Source organism: Chanodichthys erythropterus, chromosome 2 (assembly GCF_024489055.1).
Source record: "Chanodichthys erythropterus isolate Z2021 chromosome 2, ASM2448905v1, whole genome shotgun sequence".
NCBI classification, from domain to species: domain Eukaryota; kingdom Metazoa; phylum Chordata; class Actinopteri; order Cypriniformes; family Xenocyprididae; genus Chanodichthys; species Chanodichthys erythropterus.
Genome location: NC_090222.1, coordinates 13,974,564 through 13,994,595, shown reverse-complemented (window position 1 = coordinate 13,994,595; position 20,032 = coordinate 13,974,564). Strand labels below are relative to the sequence as shown.

Sequence of the window (20,032 nt, the reverse complement as noted above, 5' to 3'; positions counted from 1 at the left end):
AATTGTGTGTGGGCAGAGAGAAGAAATAACGCACATGAAACTTTCAAGTTCCGCAGCACAGTGAAGCATCTCTACAGTCATCTCTCACAAATGGAACAAATACACTTAAAATGAAAATGATTGATTTTCCACTGGGCAGTTAGGGTTATTTTTTGGGTTAAATTTAGGAGGAAAAAATATTTATTTCTTAAGTAAAAAAAAAAAAAAAATTAAATGCAAAATCATTCAAAGTAGTGTGACAGATGCTGTAAGACTTTATAGGAGTCAATATATCACATATGTATGCATATATTTATCATATTTTGCATATTATTTCTTCCTTGAGGTTTGTTGGTAAAGTTTATTATTTTTATTTTCATTTAATTTTATTTACATTTTTCTTTTTTCTTTTTCAACCCTCTCTCAGACTCTTAGAATTAAACACCCCTTTTTGCAACTGTGCTTATGTAAATTATAAAAAATATTAAAATTATATGTCATACAAATGATGTATTATACAATATTAAATAGATTATGTAATTATAAATATTAATTTAATTAAAATAAAAAAAACATTAACCTCACAACAGGGGGAAACAGCTCAGAACAATTTGCTAAACTGAAAATGTGATTATGTGATTGTCCCATATGTCGCTTCAAATTTATATGAAGGTTTTCCATGTTAAATAAAATTAGTTAGTGTTCAAATGCAAAAGCTACTCCTATGAAAATGCATGCTGATCACTGTCCAGTTAAGACAACAACATATACCGTATTAGGTTGGGATTTGAATGGAATAAGTAGCCAGTGCAACCCACGTCACCATCAGATGTTTTCATAGTACTACAAACTCTTTTTATCTCAGAAGATCAAGAAAAATGTAATTCTTCATGATACAACCCATTAAAAACAGATCATCATTGCAGAACTCAGATCTTTAGCAATAGTGATGCTGATAGACTCACCTATCTTTCATCTCATCGTCACTTCCATCCACGTTTCCCTCTATCCATCCATGTGAAGATATCATACTGAATCCTGCTGAATTTTCTCCTTCTACCTCTCTCTCTCCTTCATTAGCCGATGGTGATGGAGAGGTGGAGATAGGAGAATTTTGTACAGGAAAAGTCCTCGCTTTTGTCTCTCCCACTCTTTTTCCCAGTCCACGTCCCTTTTCCCGTTCTTTAGCCCTTTCCAGCAGGTCCTGGAGCGGAGAAGGGTGAAACTGGTTGTCCGTGTCTGGTGGCGGTGAGAGGCTGCGCCTGTGGGAACTTTGAGAGAGGCTGATCTCCGGGATGGAGGCGCTCCTCTGTGTCTTTAGTTTGGGTTTTATTTGACGGTTCCCATCAGGTGTCTGCTCAGGTTCAGAGAGCGTTTCAGGATCTGGTGACGATCTCTTTTCAGGAACCTTCCATAACGCTTCAGCAGTGTTTTTTAGAGATCCCAGCTTTAGCACTTTAATGCAAGGGTTGGATGCTCTTCTCTGGTTCCCGTTGGAGTTTGTATTGGGAGTAAGCTCCAATCCATTCGCAGCTTTCTTGGAACTATCAGAGGGGATAGATGGTTGCAAATTATTCGGATTCCTCCTCCGTAAGCGAGGAGACTTCATGTTCCTGATGAACCTCCCTGATTCTGTGAGGAACCCATTGTCATCTTCTGGTTGGCTGCACAAAGAGCTCCTCCTAAATTTTTGAGAGTCATTATATGGATCCAGATGTGGTTTTCCTGTTTCTACCCTTTCCCCATATTTTGATGTAGTTAATAGAGGCTTGTTTGATGAAGAAGTGCTTGGCATGGATTGGCTAGAAATACCATTTTTCTCCACATGACCACCTGGTAACAACGATTGTCCATTTCTCAGAAGTAAGTCCTGTTGTGTCATTTCATTAGATTGTTCATGATTCCATGTAACACGCCTTTCTGTTATTTTTTTAATTGGGGCCTCTTCCTCTTCCCACTGCCTGTTTCTTCCTTCTGGTTTGCTCTGATCATTCTGATGACCAATCATTGGAGAGTTTTCATCCTCTGCTGGCTGTTTAACTTTAGTTTGCTCCACGTCTGTCTCCATGTCTGTCTCAGACCTGTTACTATGAAAACTAAATCTGTTCACACACTCAGATGGGTCAAAATCACTATGAGATCTGTCACTATCTGACTGGCCACCAGGATCCTCTATGACTTTGTTGGCCAATTCATTCTGAAGAGGAGGTCTTTCTGATTCAACTAACTCTGTTTTACTTGTGTTCTTCAGGGTTTTGTTTGTCTCATTTTTCCTCAACGTCTCTAATGCTGCCTGAGAATATCAGCAAAAAACAGTTTATAATTACAAACTATTCAGCTATATTTGACTTTCTGATTCAGTATTCTGCTCACAATCTTAAATAATGAATAGGTGTATATAAATGGCACTTTCCATGATTTACTTTAGTCCACTCCAGTTAAAGGTGCAATATATAAGATCTTCTGTCCGCTAGAGGTCGCTAGAGGCCTATTCAAAACAAAGGCGTAGCTTGATGACGGCAAGTTTGAGCGCGGAATCTTGGGACATGTGGTCACAGCCGGTGGAAAATAATCGGGACAGGACTCAGGAAGAAATCATGTTCATGGATGGGATTATTAACGTTACTGTAGTATGAAGCAGAGCAGGACTGAGTGTTGTGGGAGCTGAACAAGGCCACTGTTGCGCAACACATGCCTCGTGAGCAGCGGAGAGAAAATTAGATTTAAACAATAAGACTAAACATGTCGAGCTATATAACAACAAATAGTTTTCTGTCTATAAATATATCAGAACAGTTGTTCCCTTGTCTCGGAAACCGAGGGTAACGCGGGTATGACACAATTGACAGGCGACTCCTCACACTTCCCGGAGCCTTGGTTAAAATTGCATTTTTCTCACGATTTACAAATATTTGCAAACATTTGGGATATTGTAATTACTCAAGTGAACAAAATATATAACACTGGCCTAGTGGTTTTTGGATATTTTACTGCAAAATTCTTACATATTGCACCTTTATAAAAAAAAAAAAAAAAAAAAGCATTAGCGACACAAATGAATTAATTGTAATTTTCAAAAATATAAACACATACCTGTTTACCACATTATACACACGTTATACAGTGGGTAAGGAAAGTATTCAGACCCCCTTAAATTTTTCACTTTGTTATATTGCAGCCATTTGCTAAAATCATTTAAGTTCATTTTTTTCCTCATTAATGTACACACAGCACCCCATATTGACAGAAAAACACAGAATTGTTGACATTTTTGCAGATTTATTAAAAAAGAAAAACTGAAATATCACATGGTCCTAAGTATTCAGACCCTTTGCTCAGTATTTAGTAGAAGCACTCTTTTGATCTAATACAGCCATGAGTCTTTTGGGGAAAGATGCAACAAGTTTTTCACACCTGGATTTGGGGATCCTCTGCCATTGCTCCTTGTAGATCCTCTCCAGTTCTGTCAGGTTGGATGGTAAACATTGGTGGACAGCCATTTTTAGGTCTCTCCAGAGATGCTCAATTGGGTTTAAGTCAGGGCTCTGGCTGGGCCATTCAAGAACAGTCACGGAGTTGTTGTGAAGCCCCTCCTTCGTTATTTTAGCTGTGTGCTTAGGGTCATTGTCTTGTTGGAAGGTAAACCTTCGGCCCAGTCTGAGGTCCTGAGCACTCTGGAGAAGGTTTTCGTCCAGGATATCCCTGTACTTGGCCGCATTCATCTTTCCCTCGATTGCACCAGTCGTCCTGTCCCTGCAGCTGAAAAACACCCCCACAGCATGATGCTGCCACCACCATGCTTCACTGTTGGGACTGTATTGGACAGGTGATGAGCAGTGCCTGGTTTTCTCCACACATACCGCTTAGAATTAAGGCCAAAAAGTTCTATCTTGGTCTCATCAGACCAGAGAATCTTATTTCTCACCATCTTGGAGTCCTTCAGGTGTTTTTTAGCAAACTCCATATGGGCTTTCATGTGTCTTGCACTGAGTAGAGGCTTCCGTCGGGCCACTCTGCCATAAACCCCGACTGGTGGAGGGCTGCAGTGATGGTGGACTTTCTACAACTTTCTCCCATCTCCCGACTGCATCTCTGGAGCTCAGCCACAGTGATCTTTGGGTTCTTCTTTACCTCTCTCACCAAGGCTCTTCTCCCCCGATAGCTCAGTTTGGACGGACGGCCAGCTCTAGGAAGGGTTATGGTTGTCCCAAACGTCTTCCATTTAAGGATTATGGAGGCCACTGTGCTCTTAGGAACCTTAAGTGCAGCAGAAAATTTTTTGTAACCTTGGCCAGATCTGTGCCTTGCCACAATTCTGTATTTGAGCTCTTCAGGCAGTTCCTTTGACCTCATGATTCTCATTTGCTCTGACATGCACTGTGAGCTGTAAGGTCTTATATAGACAGGTGTGTGGCTTTCCTAATCAAGTCCAATCAGTATAATCAAACACAGCTGGACTCAAATGAAGGTGTAGAACCATCTCAAGGATGATCAGAAGAAATGGACAGCACCTGAGTTAAATATATGAGTGTCACAGCAAAGGGTCTGAATACTTAGGACCATGTGATATTTCAGTTTTTCTTTTTTTTAATAAATCTGCAAAAATGTCAACAATTCTGTGTTTTTCTGTCAATATGGGGTGCTGTGTGTACATTAAAAAAATGAACTTAAATGATTTTAGCAAATGGCTGCAATATAACAAAGAGTGAAAAATTTAAGGGGGTCTGAATACTTTCCGTAACCACTGTACATTTACTGCATGATTTTCCCCAAGTACATTATTATTATTATTTTCTTTTTTGTATGTCATTTTAAACTTTTTAAAACATGGAGTGAATAAAAGTAAATAATATTTACTTTTTCTTAATTTCAGCACAAAAATTGTAATGTTGACTGCAACCCTGCTACTTTCAGCTCTGTTACTTAATTAAAGGGATAGTTCACCCCGAAATGAAAATTCTGTCATCATTTGCTCCCCCTGAATGTTAGTAACTGAGAATGTCAGTAACCGAGTACATTTCGCCCCCCATTGAAAGCCATAGTATTTTTTTCCTACTATAGTAGTCAATGGGGGCGAGATCTGCTTGGTTTCTGACATTCTTCAAAATATCTTCCTTTGTGTTCAGCAGAACAAACAAATTCATAAAGGTGTGGAACAACTTGAGGGTGAGTAAATGATGACAGAAGTTTCATTTTTGGGTGAACTATCCCTTTAATGTAGGCCCTATTACTCTGAACCCTGTTACACATTCTGGTGTAGTTTATTATTTTTTTTTAAGGTACACTATGTAACTTTTTTTTATTTTTAAATTAACAATTATAAATTATGAATCAATACATCATCAATACTGCTTCCAAAATGTGTTTTTGTCTTACCCTGATTCACTATGCTAGAGGGTTAGTTCACTTTGAAATGAAAATTAGCCCAAGCTTTACTCACCCTTAAATCATATGATATGATAGGTGTATATGACTTTCTTCTTTCTGATGAACATAATCGCAGAAATATTAATAAATATCCTGACGCATCCAAGCTATAATGGCAGTGATAGGGATCAATGAGTATGAGCTGAAAAAAATGCATCCATGCATCATAAACCCATTCCACACAGCTCCAGGGGTTAATAAAGGCCTTCTGAAGCGAAGCGATGCATTTGTGTAAAAAATATCCTTATTTAACAAATTATGAAGTAAAATACAGCAGGAGTATTTAGCTTCCGCATGAGCCGATTCAATGTATGCAGAAACTGTAAAACTCTTGCAGTTAACAAAGCTTACGCTACGTCCTATGCCTTCCCTATTCAACTTACGGAAAACATGTAACTTACGTGATGCCAGTTTACACTTTCTTTGTAACTTAAATATGGAAGGCGGTCTGGCGGAAGCAGCATATTTTACTTCATAACTTGTTTAAACATGGATATTTTTTTACACAAACCTATCGCTTGGCTTTAGAAGGCCTTTATTAACCCCCCGGAGCCGTGTGGAGCACATCTTTATGATGGATGGATGAGGATGGAAGCACTTTCTTTAGCTCATACTCATTGATCCCTATCACTGCCATTATAAAGCTTGGATGCATCAGGATATTTATTAATATTTCTGTGATTATGTTCATCAGAAAGAAGAAAGTCATATACACCTAGGATGGCTTGAGGGTGAGTAAAGCTTGAGCTAATTTTCATTTCAAAGTGAACTATTATTAGAGTTTATATTTTAAACCTGTCAGGACCTGTTATTACACGGCTATTTGCCACATAAGTAAATAATTACACATGAAACTGACTTCAGAAACCCGGATGAGCCTGTGTTATCTGTTTTCAGTGGTTGTTATCGGGGACTAACATACCGCTGGATGGCATGATTGACCAATCAGAATCAAGTATTCCACAGAGCTGTGTAATAATGAACAGATAAACTGCCATATGTAGCTCTATAACAGAATTCATTGTAAACCATTATCTATTGTGAAGAGTCACGCAGAGCCGAAGCACAACCAAAAAAATGTTCTTCTGCAAAATGCATGCAGTTTTGTTTTTAACCACTAGATGGCCAAAAGTTACATAGTGTACCTTTAATTTAGATTTTTTTTTTTTATTATTATTTATTATTTTGTTTTATTGTTAGAAACTTCCTTGGAACTTTTAAAATAAACAAAAAACCTGATAAAATAAATGGAAAATAAAACTCCTAAATGTCATTTAAATAAATTTTCGCATCTCTTGAGGTCAATGATCAGCATTTTCCGAATTTGTTCAAAAGAAAAAAAATGACTTCTTATTTTAAGATTTTCCAGCCCCATTTTATGTCCTATTCATGGAAAGTACCAAAAGTAGAAAGTATGCATTCATTTTGAAATAAGAAATGACAGTTTTTCAGGGTTTGGCTTGTACACCCTGCCACACTGGTGTTTCAAATTGAGTGTGTTTGCTGGGAGAGGAATGCAGTACCTGAGTCTCATGCAGAGCAGACACCCATAACGTGCAGCTGTCTGGACTAGATGTGGACAGGAAGTTCACACTACCGGCACAACCTAGATCACCAACCTCCACCAGCACAAACGAATCTACCAGACAGAGCAAAACACCACACGGGAGAAATACAAATAGCGTAAGAATGAGTGTAGTATCCTATATTAAATATTTACTGAAAAATATTACAACTTGAAGTTCCAGTTATTTTTCCTTGAGGTTATAATGTGCACCAAATATACAGATTTCAGGTTCAGGTAATTTGCATGTTTGAAGTCACAATTGCGTAATTATAATGAATGTTTTTTGACAAATACCAGGACGTGCATGAACAGGTCTTTGACACACCTTCATTCTCTGTCATTGTCATTCTCTGATTCAAAGAGCCCAATTAAAAACCAGCTTATCAAGTAATATGCCATACTGAGCCATACTAAATACTAAAAATATGGCATACTAAATGTTATAAAACAGAACTCAATGTATGGCATTTTCCATGTGTCTTTGTGCTTTGCTAAAGGCTTTTAGGTTGTAGTATTTGTAGTATTTTATGTTTTTTTTATGTATCTTTTCCCTTTTGGTTCTTAATATACAGTTGTGGTCAGAATTATTGGCACCCTTGGTAAATATAATCAAAGATGACTGTAAAAATAAATCTGCATTGTTTATCCTTTTGATCTTTAATTCATAAAATAAGCAAAAATCTAACCTTTCATTGAAGGAAAAGAATTAAAAGTGGGGGGAAAATCACATTATGAAATAAATGTTTTTCTCCAAAACACGTTGGCCACAATTATTGGCACCCCTGAATTTTTTATGGGTAAAATATCTGTGAAGTATATTCCCATTCATATTTACATTTTTTTAGCACACCAGGGTGATCATGAACATGAAATTGTCCAGCCATGACTTCCTGTTCCACAGGAGTATAAACATGAGGAAACACAAAGGCCAAATTCCCTTGATCATTCATCACAATGAGTAAAACCAAAGAATATAGTTCTGATGTGCAGCAAAAGATTGTTGAGCTTCACAAAATAGAAAGTGTCAGTAAGAAAATAGCTAAAGCATTGAAAATCCCCATTTCCACCATCAGGGCAATAATTAAGAAGTTCCAATCAACTAAAGATGTTACAAATCTGCCTGGAAGAGGACGTGTGTCTAAATCGTCCTAATGCATGGTGAGAAGGAAAGTTTGAGTGAACAAAGACTCTCTAAGGATCACAGCTGGAGAATTGCAGAAATTAGTTGAGTCATGAGTCCCAGAAAGCTTAAAAATAATTATCAAAAGCACCTACATCCCCACAAGTTGTTTGGGAGGGTTTCAAGAAAAATCCTCTACAGTTGTCAGACAAGACTGGAACTTCAAACAGGACCGGTTTCTATGGTCAGATGAAACTAAAAATTGAGCTTTTTGGCAGCAAACCCACCAGATGGGTTTGGTGCACACATGGATAAAAATTACCCCATGTCCACGGTTAAATATACTGCTGGATCTTTAATGTTGTGGGCCTATTTTTCTGCTGGAGGTCCTGGACATCAGATAGATGGTATCATGGATTCTATCAAATACTAACAGATAAAAAAATCAAAACATGACCGCTTCTGCTAGAAATCTTATAATGGGCCGTGGTTGGATCTTCTATCAGGACAATGATCCAAAACAAACATCAAAACCAACACAAAAATGTGTCTCTGAGCACAAAATGAAGCTTCTGCCATGGCCATCTCAGTCCCCTGACCTGAACCCTAAAGAAAATGAGTGAAGTGAACTGAAGAGAAGAAGCACCAACATGGAGCTGGGAATCTGAAGGATCTGGAGAGATTCTGCATGAAGGAATGACCTCTGATCTCTTGTCTGGTGTTCTTCAAACTCATCAGGCATTATATAAAGACTATCTTTGGAACCCCACACACTTTCAATTCTTTTCCTTCAATGAAAGGTTAGATATTTGCTAATTTTATGAATTAAAGATCAAAAGGATAAACAATGCAGATTTATTTTTACAGTCATCTTTAATCATATTTACCAACGGTGACAATAATTCTGACCATAACTGTAAATGATATAAAAAGTGCATCAATATATGATGATATGCTTCATACAGTGGGGTCCAATATGTCTGGCCACTAGAGAAAATGTTTCATTTTTCTATTTTATTTTTCTGTTGTTGTTGTTGTTCATATAATGTTTTTTTTTTGTTGCTTTGTTTCATTTTAATTTTTTTTTCAAATTATAGTATTAACAGAACAAAATGAGTGAAGAGTATATTTAAAATATTAACATGAATGTAAAACTTTCTTAGTATTAGTGACAGCAACATGAAGTTTGTGCAAAACCACCATGATAAAAGATGGTCCAAAAGAGCATCTTGTTTGTCAGTGGAAACAAAAGCGTGACCTTTTGTAGGAGTTTGAGTGATCAATGTCACAAATTTGCTTATTTGCTTAGCAATCCTAAACATTTAGTTTTTAAAATGATTTACAGTCCTAAAACTATAAGGTTATTTCTGTATTTAAAAATCAAATGAAATTTGAAATTAAATTCCAGATTTTGAATGTGGTCTCATACATTTGGACCCCACTGTATATGATATGCACCAATATAGTGTAAATGTATAAGGCCCAATATACTATTTTAATATAAAGAAATTTTCTGTATTGGTTTTCCAGGTGTTTTACCTGTAATTTGATTTATGCTTTGCATGTTTTAAAGTCACCATTAAATCAAATTGACAATTCTTATTTTTGTGGAATATTGCAGTATTTATAATAAATGATTTATCTATTCACACTTATATTTTACCCTCTACTCAAAATAACTCTCTCTCTTGCAGTGACATCTCTTCTCTTCTCTGATGATGTTTTTACTGGCATGAGGACAACTTGTCACTCACAGGAGATTGACCAATAACAAACCACAACCATCCAACGATCCAATCAATTCCTGATGGACAAAATAAGTCCCGCCCTACATTTTTTTCTTGTTCAAGAAGCCATTTTGTTCGAATATACGTCACAATAGGGAAGGAAAGACTATTGAATCTTCAGTTTCATGCCAACTTTGAAGTTAAATGTATGTAAACTATGTCCTGGCAGAAAATTACCTGTACCTTTTCAGTTTTTTACATTTTTTTCTTACACTGCATCTGCATCTGCATCATTATCATAAGTTAAGTTTTATTTTGGCATATTAAAACTACAATACTGTGATCAGGGCATGAAAATATGGCCTATGTGCATTGGGTGTATCTGCGCTTTCATACTAAGGTGAACTGTTTCTAATGAGGTAAGGATTGTTATGGGACTGTTTTATATATAGGAAGTGGTTTTCACACTCACAGCCATCTTTGAGCTCAATGCAGTGTATTCTCTCCAGAGGCAGAGGGGGGCGCACTACCTTCAGCTTGTCTGATTTCTTCTGCATTTTGGTCATCAACAACACATCATTGAAGAGCAGGACCACAAGCTCCTAACATAACCAGAAATTAATGTTGAAATTCTGAGGCCAGTACAATAAACATTAATATGTCACAATCATTTTAGTCTTGTCACTTGCCTTACTGCCCTTTCTTGTTTTGACCTTCAGAGTTTCTTCCAGTAATAGTGTCCGTATGACATTTGGTCCAACCCCCCTCATTGGGCTTGTCAAATCAAAGCAGCACAACTCACGAACATGCTGTGGGTGAGATCTCTCTGTTAGGCTTTTTTTTTTTTTTTTTTTTTTAAAGCAAATGATGTACAAACACTGTATCTTTTGTTTACCTTGTCTATTTCTTCACTCAGACCTTCTATCTTGTATCCCTCTATCCTTTGAGCAGCATCAGAAAGGGCTTGTTTCCGGTGCAAATAGTCATTGATAGATTCCAGAAAATTACTCACACTGTTCAACTACAAGAGAAAGAAAGATTGTGAGTGAGAAAAACAATGTGCAGATCTTTATCTTTAACTTCAATGATAGAATAAAGACTCTGCAGGCATATTCATATTCAAGAGAGCGAGAGAGACAGAGATTACAAGAATGATAACAAAGGCGATGCAGTTCAAGAGTTTGAATTTTCTCATATTTTTTAGTGGTGGAATATTTCACATATAATATATATTAGATTATTAATACCAACAACTAAAAGTGTTTCTATTTTATTGTATTCCATTATTATTATTATCATTAAATAAAATGTAGAATTTAAAACAATTCTTTTGTATTTTATTTGTCCCCTTTTTGGTTGAACTTGAATTGCAAGAGCAAGTGTTTTCAATGCATAATATATTCTTATATATTTTAGTGTTCTAATCATGTTCTATAATCATGAAAATTCAAATATTATATTTTCCATCTCAGATTGTAAATGTGGTCTCTTTTGAACTCAGTAGACATGCAGTTTTGTATTGTCGCTGTCAGACGGAAACCTTGCATCTCCAACTTTTGAGAAAAGGGAAAAAACATGTACGTTTGAAAAATAAGTAAACACTGCAAGTTAGTATTGTGGCTTCATAGGTGGTCAGACTCTTGTAAGTGTCATATTAAATAACATTTTACCAAAATCAGGCTGAAATGGAGTTACAGGGTTTTTGACAAGCGAATTACAGATAATTTCAGACATATATTTGTCCATCATTAGAACGGTCGCATCTGAGGTAGTAAGTGTATTACGTTTTTAGCAACTTACAGGTTCTAAAGTTTACTATGGTTAGCTATGTTTACTATTATCAAGTTTGGTAATACTATAATTATTACTAATGCTATTATCATTATCAAGATGGTTTTCTTGTTCTGTTAATTTGTTCTGTCCTTTGCCTGTTTGTTTCCAAGGTGTCTGATTTGATTAGAGTTTGAGTTCAGGTATGACCAGGTGTGTCGTGTTAATTAGCTCCTCAGTTCATTGTGTACAGTATTTAAGCCCTGTGTTTAGTTCAGTTCAGAGTTATAGCATTGGCTATAACTCAACAATAAATGCTTGACTAAGGACATTAAGATGTGTATTGGTTGATCGGATCACAAGTGGACGAGGGGGACACATACCCATTTACACCTGGTATTTTGATCCGTCTCTCTTGTCCACTTTCAACCTCAGATCGTTTGATCTAATAGGCAAAATTTCATTGTGCAATCTACATATGAACTTGCCCAGAGACAAAAGAAAAATATATGGAGAGCAGCAGCTTTCGTTTCTTCTCTGATTGCTGCAAGACCGGTCAAACATGGTGAGTGTGTGTGTTAGAAATAAGGAATGGTGAGAACATTGTGGTTGGTATATTTTTCGTCTTCAAACCAAACTTGGGTCTTCAGCCGACAAAGTTTGAATCCCATCTGGCTAGCGCGCTTTCCATCATGTTTTTGCATCAAGTCAGTAGGCGGAGAGTAGATGGTCTTTAGTAGCTGTTTGAATGTATTCAACCACATTAGCGTTTCCACTATAAAAAAAAAGCGGTTTTTGACTACATCTGGAAGTGCAAGAATGTGGACAAGCTCAAAACGTTTTACACCTCGTTTACACCTGTATTTAGTGTTCTCCACTTGTGATTTGATCAACCAAAGCACTTTTAATCTCAATACCAGGTGGAAACAAGGCTTAGGACACTCTTCTCCCCTTCTCAAATAGATAAAACATTAACGCAGTGTCTTGTTCCCCTTCTCAGGGAACCAGGGTTACAGTTGTAAACTGAGACGTTCCCTTTCAAAGTGACTCAGAACACTGCATCTGGATTGATGCTATGGGGAACAAATACCCACTCTGCCATGCTGAGGAATCCCTGCTTCATTAGCTGTGCCATGCAAAGTCTTTACAGCCTTCCTCCCTTCCTTGTGGGAGGTTTAGCTACATCAATTTCTCTTGCATGACACAGCTCATCAGGAATACTAGCTCATGGAGATCTTTAAACTGTGTCCTTGGCCTACCACTTCCTACAGGGGGAGCATTTACAGCGGTCACATCTATAATAATTATTCACCATTCTTGTAACATAGAACTGTCTCCAACCTCTAGGGAGCGGCAGGGAATCTTCAGCTCTTATCACCAATGAACAATCAAGGAAAAGCGCTCACACCCTGCCTGGACTCATCTAGGATCCCAAGACTAACAAGAAGGAATACTATAAGGCAAATTACCTGTACTTGTTAGGTTCTAAGGGATTGGTTAAGGCTCCAACGGGACACTACTTTAAGACCCCAACAGTGGGGGAGGGTTGTACTCAGCACTCAACCCTGAAGAACAGCCTAACAAGGGGAGCCTGCTAAGTGCTAGCTGCAACCTTCCATTCACCATAACTGGGCAGCTATCCTACTTAAAGACCACATATTTGTGGAGGAGCCAGCTCAACCCTCTTAACACAGTTATCTAGGACCCAGCCTGCTACAGCCTATGCTTGATTCAAGCAGCACTAGTCATAGTGATGAACAAGGAGGGATGCCCCCCAGCAAACATCCTTGACTCATTAGCGTTGTCCGCTACCAGGATCAAAGCAAAATCGCTACTTAGCTCTACCCTCAAGTTCTGTGCCATACCTATTAGAGGGCAGATCGTAAAATAATCAAAGCACACCATTTACATCATCAGTCCTGCCTTAGGGCCTGATGTAAGCACTTAGTACAACCAACCTGTTCCCAACACACACCCTATTGGGAAGGATGTGAGATGTTATTTCTCCTCAGCGATTCAATTCGATCACTTCCCTCAGATCTTGTTTCTTCCTCCTAGCATCTCGCATCCTCTTTGCTCCACTCCTGGAAGGAGGAGAAAGACTGGCCACAATCTCCCTCTGGTCCTGCCAGTCCTCAGACTGTGATGGGCCAGGTCCCCCAGAGGTCTTAGGTGAAGATTAAGACCAGCGCAGGAAGTACTTCCTGAAAGGCACCGACCGCTCCCTCGCCTCTCTAAACTTTCCGACTACCCTCTTCAGATGTACTGAAAAGTTCTGAGGGCGAGACCGGTGCATCAAGAAGAACGTTTTCTGTCTCTCGTGCCCTCAAACTAGACCCAATCTAGTTGTGGTGCAAGCCATTACCTCCAGCAGTTCCTCGTATGCAGGGCTGGCAGGCTGAGAGGGCACACTGCAAGCGATATCTATGCCCTCATCAACTAAATCTGCTTCATTCTGGCTGGATGGTGCCAGCAGCATACTATCTGCTGGATCCAAAGACTCAAGAGAGAGTACATCCCGATCCAGCAGATCGCTCAAGCCAGTGTCAGAGGAGCGCAAGAGAAACATACATTTCTTGAACTCCTCAGCCAGCTCGACCTGCATTCCCCACGACTTCAGTCTCCGCTGTGCCTCAACTACCACAGGGCCCAAGCCGCGGGGTGCAGATGCTTGTCCCACATCCCTGGAGAATAGGGCCAAGCATGGAGAGAGCTTGCTCATTGTGTTCTCAAGAGATCTGAATGTGCATGCTCCTCATCCAAAAATATGTCGCACAGGTCATGTGTGTCCTCAGTCAAAAACCTGGAACACAGAGGCACACACTTCCAGAAACACTTGCTTGAGTGCTTATCCATGATAGTTGTCTTTATACGCTAATACAAACAAACAGCTCCTGAAAGCCCTGTCCCAAATAGCACACTTCATATGCACTTTCGGTCTTGTGGACTTACAATGGCTGCCACGTGCACGTGTCTGTTAAGTCCGATTTGTCAATTTTAGGTTTCAGAAGGGTGTTCACAAGTGACCCCTTTGCAGTCGATATATGGCCTCGATGCACACTTTTGCCGAGCCCGCACTGGTGCGAGCTACACGGCAGACTTCTTCCTGACAGTCAAAGCGGCATTATACATCATGAAAGTGCAGACTCTTAGGAAGACCACGAATGTTTGGGGTGCCATTTGGGACAGGGCCGAAGACAAAAACACTGATGGCGTATATTGCAGGTGCCCTCTTATACTCACGGGCACTCCGGGAATGATGTCATGGACTGTCATTAGTTAAATTGTTATGATGGTATATGATGGTATATGTTATATGGCATATGATGGTATGGTTTTAGACACTGGTCTCGTTGATGCCATTCCACATAGCGTCAATCCAGAAGCACTGTGGAGTTCCACTTCAAAAGGGAACAAGCAGAGATGGTCCAAACTACCTACAGCACTTCATTCACGATAGAGGTGGGGTGGAGTTATGAGTTACAGCGTTTAGTCACAAGCTCTACTTAATACTTTTCATTGGTTAGATATTTGCGAAACCCACAGACAGATGTAAATGGTGACTGATAGTGATGATTTATGAAAAAAAAAAAAAAAAATAGAGATACACCCGAAAGCAACAATATATCATAATTTATATAAGTGTTTTCTGAGGATCCCCAGTGGGCTCAATGTAGTGCTAGGGGTCTGTGAAAGTATTGGTTTAGACCAATAGGGCCTATTTTTTGTGAAAGCACTATACTAATAAATTTGATTTGAAATTAATTAAAAAAATATTTCCAGATAATATTATGTCTACATAAATAGCAATATTTTTTTTACCAGTAAAAACATTATTTAATGCTGTTTTTATTATATTACACCTACAAGAGGTTACACAATACAAATGAAATTTACAGTATATTATGTGATTCATCAACATTGTGTCACAGTCTCACCATTCTCTCAAGTGCATTTTGGGTGGGGAGGTTTTGTGTGGTCTTCTGAACAGCTTTCAGCAAAAGAGGGTACTTTGTTATTCTCTGGTGAGGTTTGGCCTGCATGTCGCCCAATCTCATTCGCCCACATTGCGGATGATTCTCCACCCACTGCGAAACAAATTATATCAAGAAAATCAGTAACATCATGCATGCATGCATTTATCTTCATGCATAAACAAATTTGATTTTAATCTATGGCTTTTGTGCATCTGTGGTATGAATTGTGCATCTGAATTTATACCTTTTTCTCTCTTTTTTTGCCTAAATGATCAAATCACAGATTAGCACGTTAACATTAACAGTGTGGTGCAGTTCTGTTCTTTGACATTCTGTATTTTGGCTTGCATTTAACTGTACAATTAGTCAATTAAAGATAATATTAATTAATTTTAGGGCTTAATGTGCAGTTGCTTCTACTATGTACCCTTCAGGAAACAGCTCACCCCCATAATCAACCACTACAGTCAAACCACCATGAAGGCAGGCGATCGTACAGTCATTTCTAACCTGCTTACTCTGCATACTGTCCACTGGTGCAAAAAACATTGACAGGGGAACTTGGTGGGTAAAGAGTTCGTTCGAAATGTGGAAAACAAATTCACACCTCTCCACCCATTTCATATGTCTATATTTAATATTTTTTCCAGCCTTAATTTAGCTTCAGATAAAGAAATTACGTTTTTTCCGCTTAAGCTATTATCAAGTTTCCTTAATTTGTTTTTCAAACATGTTCTACGCATTTGTGCACCTTTAAGATCCATTAAATCTCATTGAAATTAACTGAAAAACACAGCATTGTACACATTAACATTAAACACAACTCAAATCGATTGGCTAAATAAGGGGTGTTCAAACCAGGTCCTGGAGGGCCACTGCCCTGCAGAGTTTAGCTCCAACTTGCTTCAATACCTCTGCCTGGAGGTTTCTAGTATAGACCTTGATTAGTGTGATTAATTGTTTGCACATTTCGGACATTTTTCAGTAACCCTTTCTGCATTAAGCCATGAATGAGTCATTGAATCATTCATTCAACTGATTCATTCAAAAACATTAGGTGTGTTCAGCTTGAAGCGAACACTTGCTTTTTTTTTGTGTTATCATTTTTTTTCAATAGAATAATTCTTTGCTTTTAACATATGAATATTATTTACAGTACCGTAAGATATGTGTGAAATTGTGGGTTTGTGTCAAGCTGTCTGCGTGCAAACTCCACATTTCTCTCCTCTTCCCAACAGTATTCAAAGTATGCAGGAAAACGGTCAGGAAACTGGAAGAAATGAAAAATGAAGGCGAAAGAGAGGGGGGGGGGGAATTTAGAGAAGGTATGGCAAATGTAGAGCTAAATGTTTTTAGCTTTATTGCTTATAATTTAACAAACAACATATTTATCATACCTGCAAACATCCTGCCTCAAGTTTCAGGGGGTCAAAAGGACGTCCAGTTAGACGGACTTGTTGTAACATTGGATACATCACTTCATGCCAAAAGAGTCGGTGTGCATCAAGGATAGAAGGAAGATTGGAAAAGAGCATTGTGGGGCTGACCTAAAGAAAGAAAGAAAGAAAGAAAGAAAGAAAGAAAGAAAGAAAGAAAGAAAGAAAGAAAGAAAGAAAGAAAGAAAGAAAGAAAGAAAGAAAGAAAGAAAGATAGAATGGAAATGGAAAAAGATTAATTGATACAGATGATTGCCACAGACATGTGCTGTCGCCCACACACTCTACTACGACAGAGAAAAATAATTTTCCATCTTGTCCGCACAAAATGTTTCCATTTGTGACATCACCGGTAATGCTCCAGATTATATTCAATGAACAGAACGAGTGATCTCAGACAAATGATAGTGAACGGCACATTATTTGACCACACTTCCGTCATGCTTATGCAGACAGTCTGACTGCTCTTTAAATATGCTGAGTATGTAACTCTAGAAGGTCAATTCAAAAGAAAGAGGTTTCATGCATATGTGAAAGATGAGACGAGATGCACATACTTCCTGAAGGAATCCATATCCATGACAGTGTGACAGTGCTGCCAGAACGAACTGTGCAGAAATGAGGATGTGCATTAGCCAAAACTTGAGCAAATGTATGGTACATAGCATGCATCATTTATATATATTTATATATATATATATAAAAAAATTAAAAAGCATGAATATCCAATTTGTTAAAGGATATCTGCACTTTTTTGATTAATGTTGTTACTGTGAATCAATTGTCTATATCTGAACAAATAAACTGTAATAAATCAATAAAATAATAAAATATCTGTAATGTTATGACATACATCTTTGGCAATAGTGAGTTTGTTGATGTAGTTAAGCTCAGTATTAAGAAGCTCCCACAGCGCCTCCTGCTGGTGTCGCTGGTTTTTTGACATAAACTACATAGAGACAGAAAGAAATAGAGACGTCATTAATAATAAACATACTTCTGTTGTCTTCTCTGTTCTGCCCACTCATGTTTTTATCCACTACACTATATTAACTTGAAATCAAAATTGATTTTGATTATTGATTGCTTATTGAGCATGATTTTCGCAGATATCACCAATCAAACCTGCTTTGCAAACATTATGCCTTTCAATTATTTAATGGTGGATTCCATTTGTCCTTGGAAGAGGGAAATTCCTAGTTCCCAGTTAGAACTTTTAACTGGAACGCCTGCCTTTAGTCAGAGTCACGACAGTGTTTGTACGATAAAGGTAAAGGTTTGCCCGGACGCATATCCATCTTAGTTTTCTGAAACACAGTCAACTCAAGTGTGAAGTCATTCCCAGCTACGACATCCCTCTTCCGAGGTAAATAGAATGCAGCATAATTAATCAAGTTCCAAAATGTATCTGCAGCGGTCAGGTGGTACAGCAACTCAAATCCTGAGTTTACAAGTTCGGAGTTTTACGAGGACATAAATACAAGTCGGAATTTCGTAATAATGAATGACCTTAAAGCTGCAGTCCATACGTTTTGCCTCTTTGTCTCCATCTCTTTTTGAATCCCGCAATTGCAGTTATTTGCGGAATTATCTTTACGTGGGTTGTGCGTCGGCACGGCTCCTCAGCGCGGATGAATCTAGCGTTTGCTGTCAGTCACCACATCGTGTGGATACTGTACTTTGGAGTCTCAACGTCTTGGAAGTGTGACCAAAATAATAATTTTCACCAGAAAATGTCATCTGAACAAGTAAGTAACATGTCAGCCACTTTTGTTCTGACCAACTAAGAAAAAATACATTAACTCAAGCTGCCGGTGATTAAATCTACCAATCACTTAGCTCGGATCACGTCAAAACATGCAAATTATTATTATTATTATACTTTGTTCTCAAATTGTTAATCTTAACGACATCAGCATTGCGTGACAGTGTGTTTAGTGTGTATTAGCATTACCTGTAGATTTCAATTTCTATAGCCACTCAGCAGTCCGAAGTCTTTTGCTTTTGACTAAGGGTGAATCTCCAGTTGTCTCTAATGATTGTCATTTGGATCTTTCTGGATTACAACCCGCCATCAAAATGATAAGTTTAATTATTGCAGCTGCTGTGAGAACAGGCTATAAATGATCCATCACCTGCCATATAGCCTACTAGCTGGGACTCCTTCTTCATTTAAACAGATGTGACATAATGACGCAAAGACTAACGGAGGCATGCTCGGAAACCCACCAGTAGGCTACCACCCGAACTAGAATACATTATTCAAAGCTTACTGTTGTGAATTTGGCTAAGGTAAGAAGATAGGTTTGAACACTGGCTGATGTACTTGCTCAAAAATTGTTTTTGTTTAATTTTTAACCAAAAAAAGTTACAGACAGCAGCTTTAAGTTTTGCAATGAACAAAGTTTCTCTTGGAACCCAAAAGTTTTGCTATAAACAACTCGATCTCATGAGAAAACGTAACTTCTTCTCTAGGTGGTAATTTTGTAATAATTCATACAATGTGACTAAGACAAAAACTCCTAACCCCAAACCTAAATTCATGAATACGTAAATATGTAACCAAAAGTGCAGCGTAAGCAGATCATATGAAAAGTACAAACGAGATCATACAAATTCATACAAATTAGCAACCAATTCATCGAAATAGTTACGAATTGCTATGAGAGTGTGTTGGAGAGACCGCAAAAGCATTGAATTTTTTTTTTTTACCTCGTATCTAAAATTTTCCCATCACCATGTCCCTTTAGGAGCTGCATAGAAATATATCAGGTTTTGGACGTTTCAAATGTCATTTGTTTTTTCTCCAAATTGTCTCTAGTTATCTGTCTCTCCCATTCATCCATACCTCATGAGAGTGCACTAGGTCTGTCCAGCTCTTTTCCAGTGTTTTTTCAGTACCTCCCTGCCCCCATGTCCACCTCAGGTCAGCAGGTATGATGAAAGAGTCCAGGACTTGTTTCAGGGCATCCACCTGCCCCTGTACACCACCAGATCGTTCCTGAGAAAGAGAAATAACAGAAATATAA

At 38.1% G+C, this 20,032-nt stretch overlaps 1 protein-coding gene across 1 annotated transcript in view; it reads right to left on the bottom strand.

Moving 5' to 3' along the window:
• Positions 1–20,032, bottom strand: part of plekhg6 (pleckstrin homology domain containing, family G (with RhoGef domain) member 6) — a 28,250-nt gene that overhangs the window by 5,223 nt on the left and 2,995 nt on the right. Inside the window, exons 4-14 of the mRNA XM_067398622.1 lie at positions 19,852–20,004; positions 17,857–17,952; positions 17,561–17,611; positions 16,965–17,114; positions 16,727–16,837; positions 15,529–15,678; positions 10,716–10,841; positions 10,510–10,629; positions 10,293–10,422; positions 6,930–7,045; positions 945–2,272 (exon numbers count right to left, since the gene is read on the bottom strand). Coding sequence (XP_067254723.1) covers positions 945–2,272; positions 6,930–7,045; positions 10,293–10,422; positions 10,510–10,629; positions 10,716–10,841; positions 15,529–15,678; positions 16,727–16,837; positions 16,965–17,114; positions 17,561–17,611; positions 17,857–17,952; positions 19,852–20,004 — 2,531 coding nt within the window. The remainder of the gene's footprint in view (positions 1–944; positions 2,273–6,929; positions 7,046–10,292; positions 10,423–10,509; positions 10,630–10,715; positions 10,842–15,528; positions 15,679–16,726; positions 16,838–16,964; positions 17,115–17,560; positions 17,612–17,856; positions 17,953–19,851; positions 20,005–20,032) is intronic.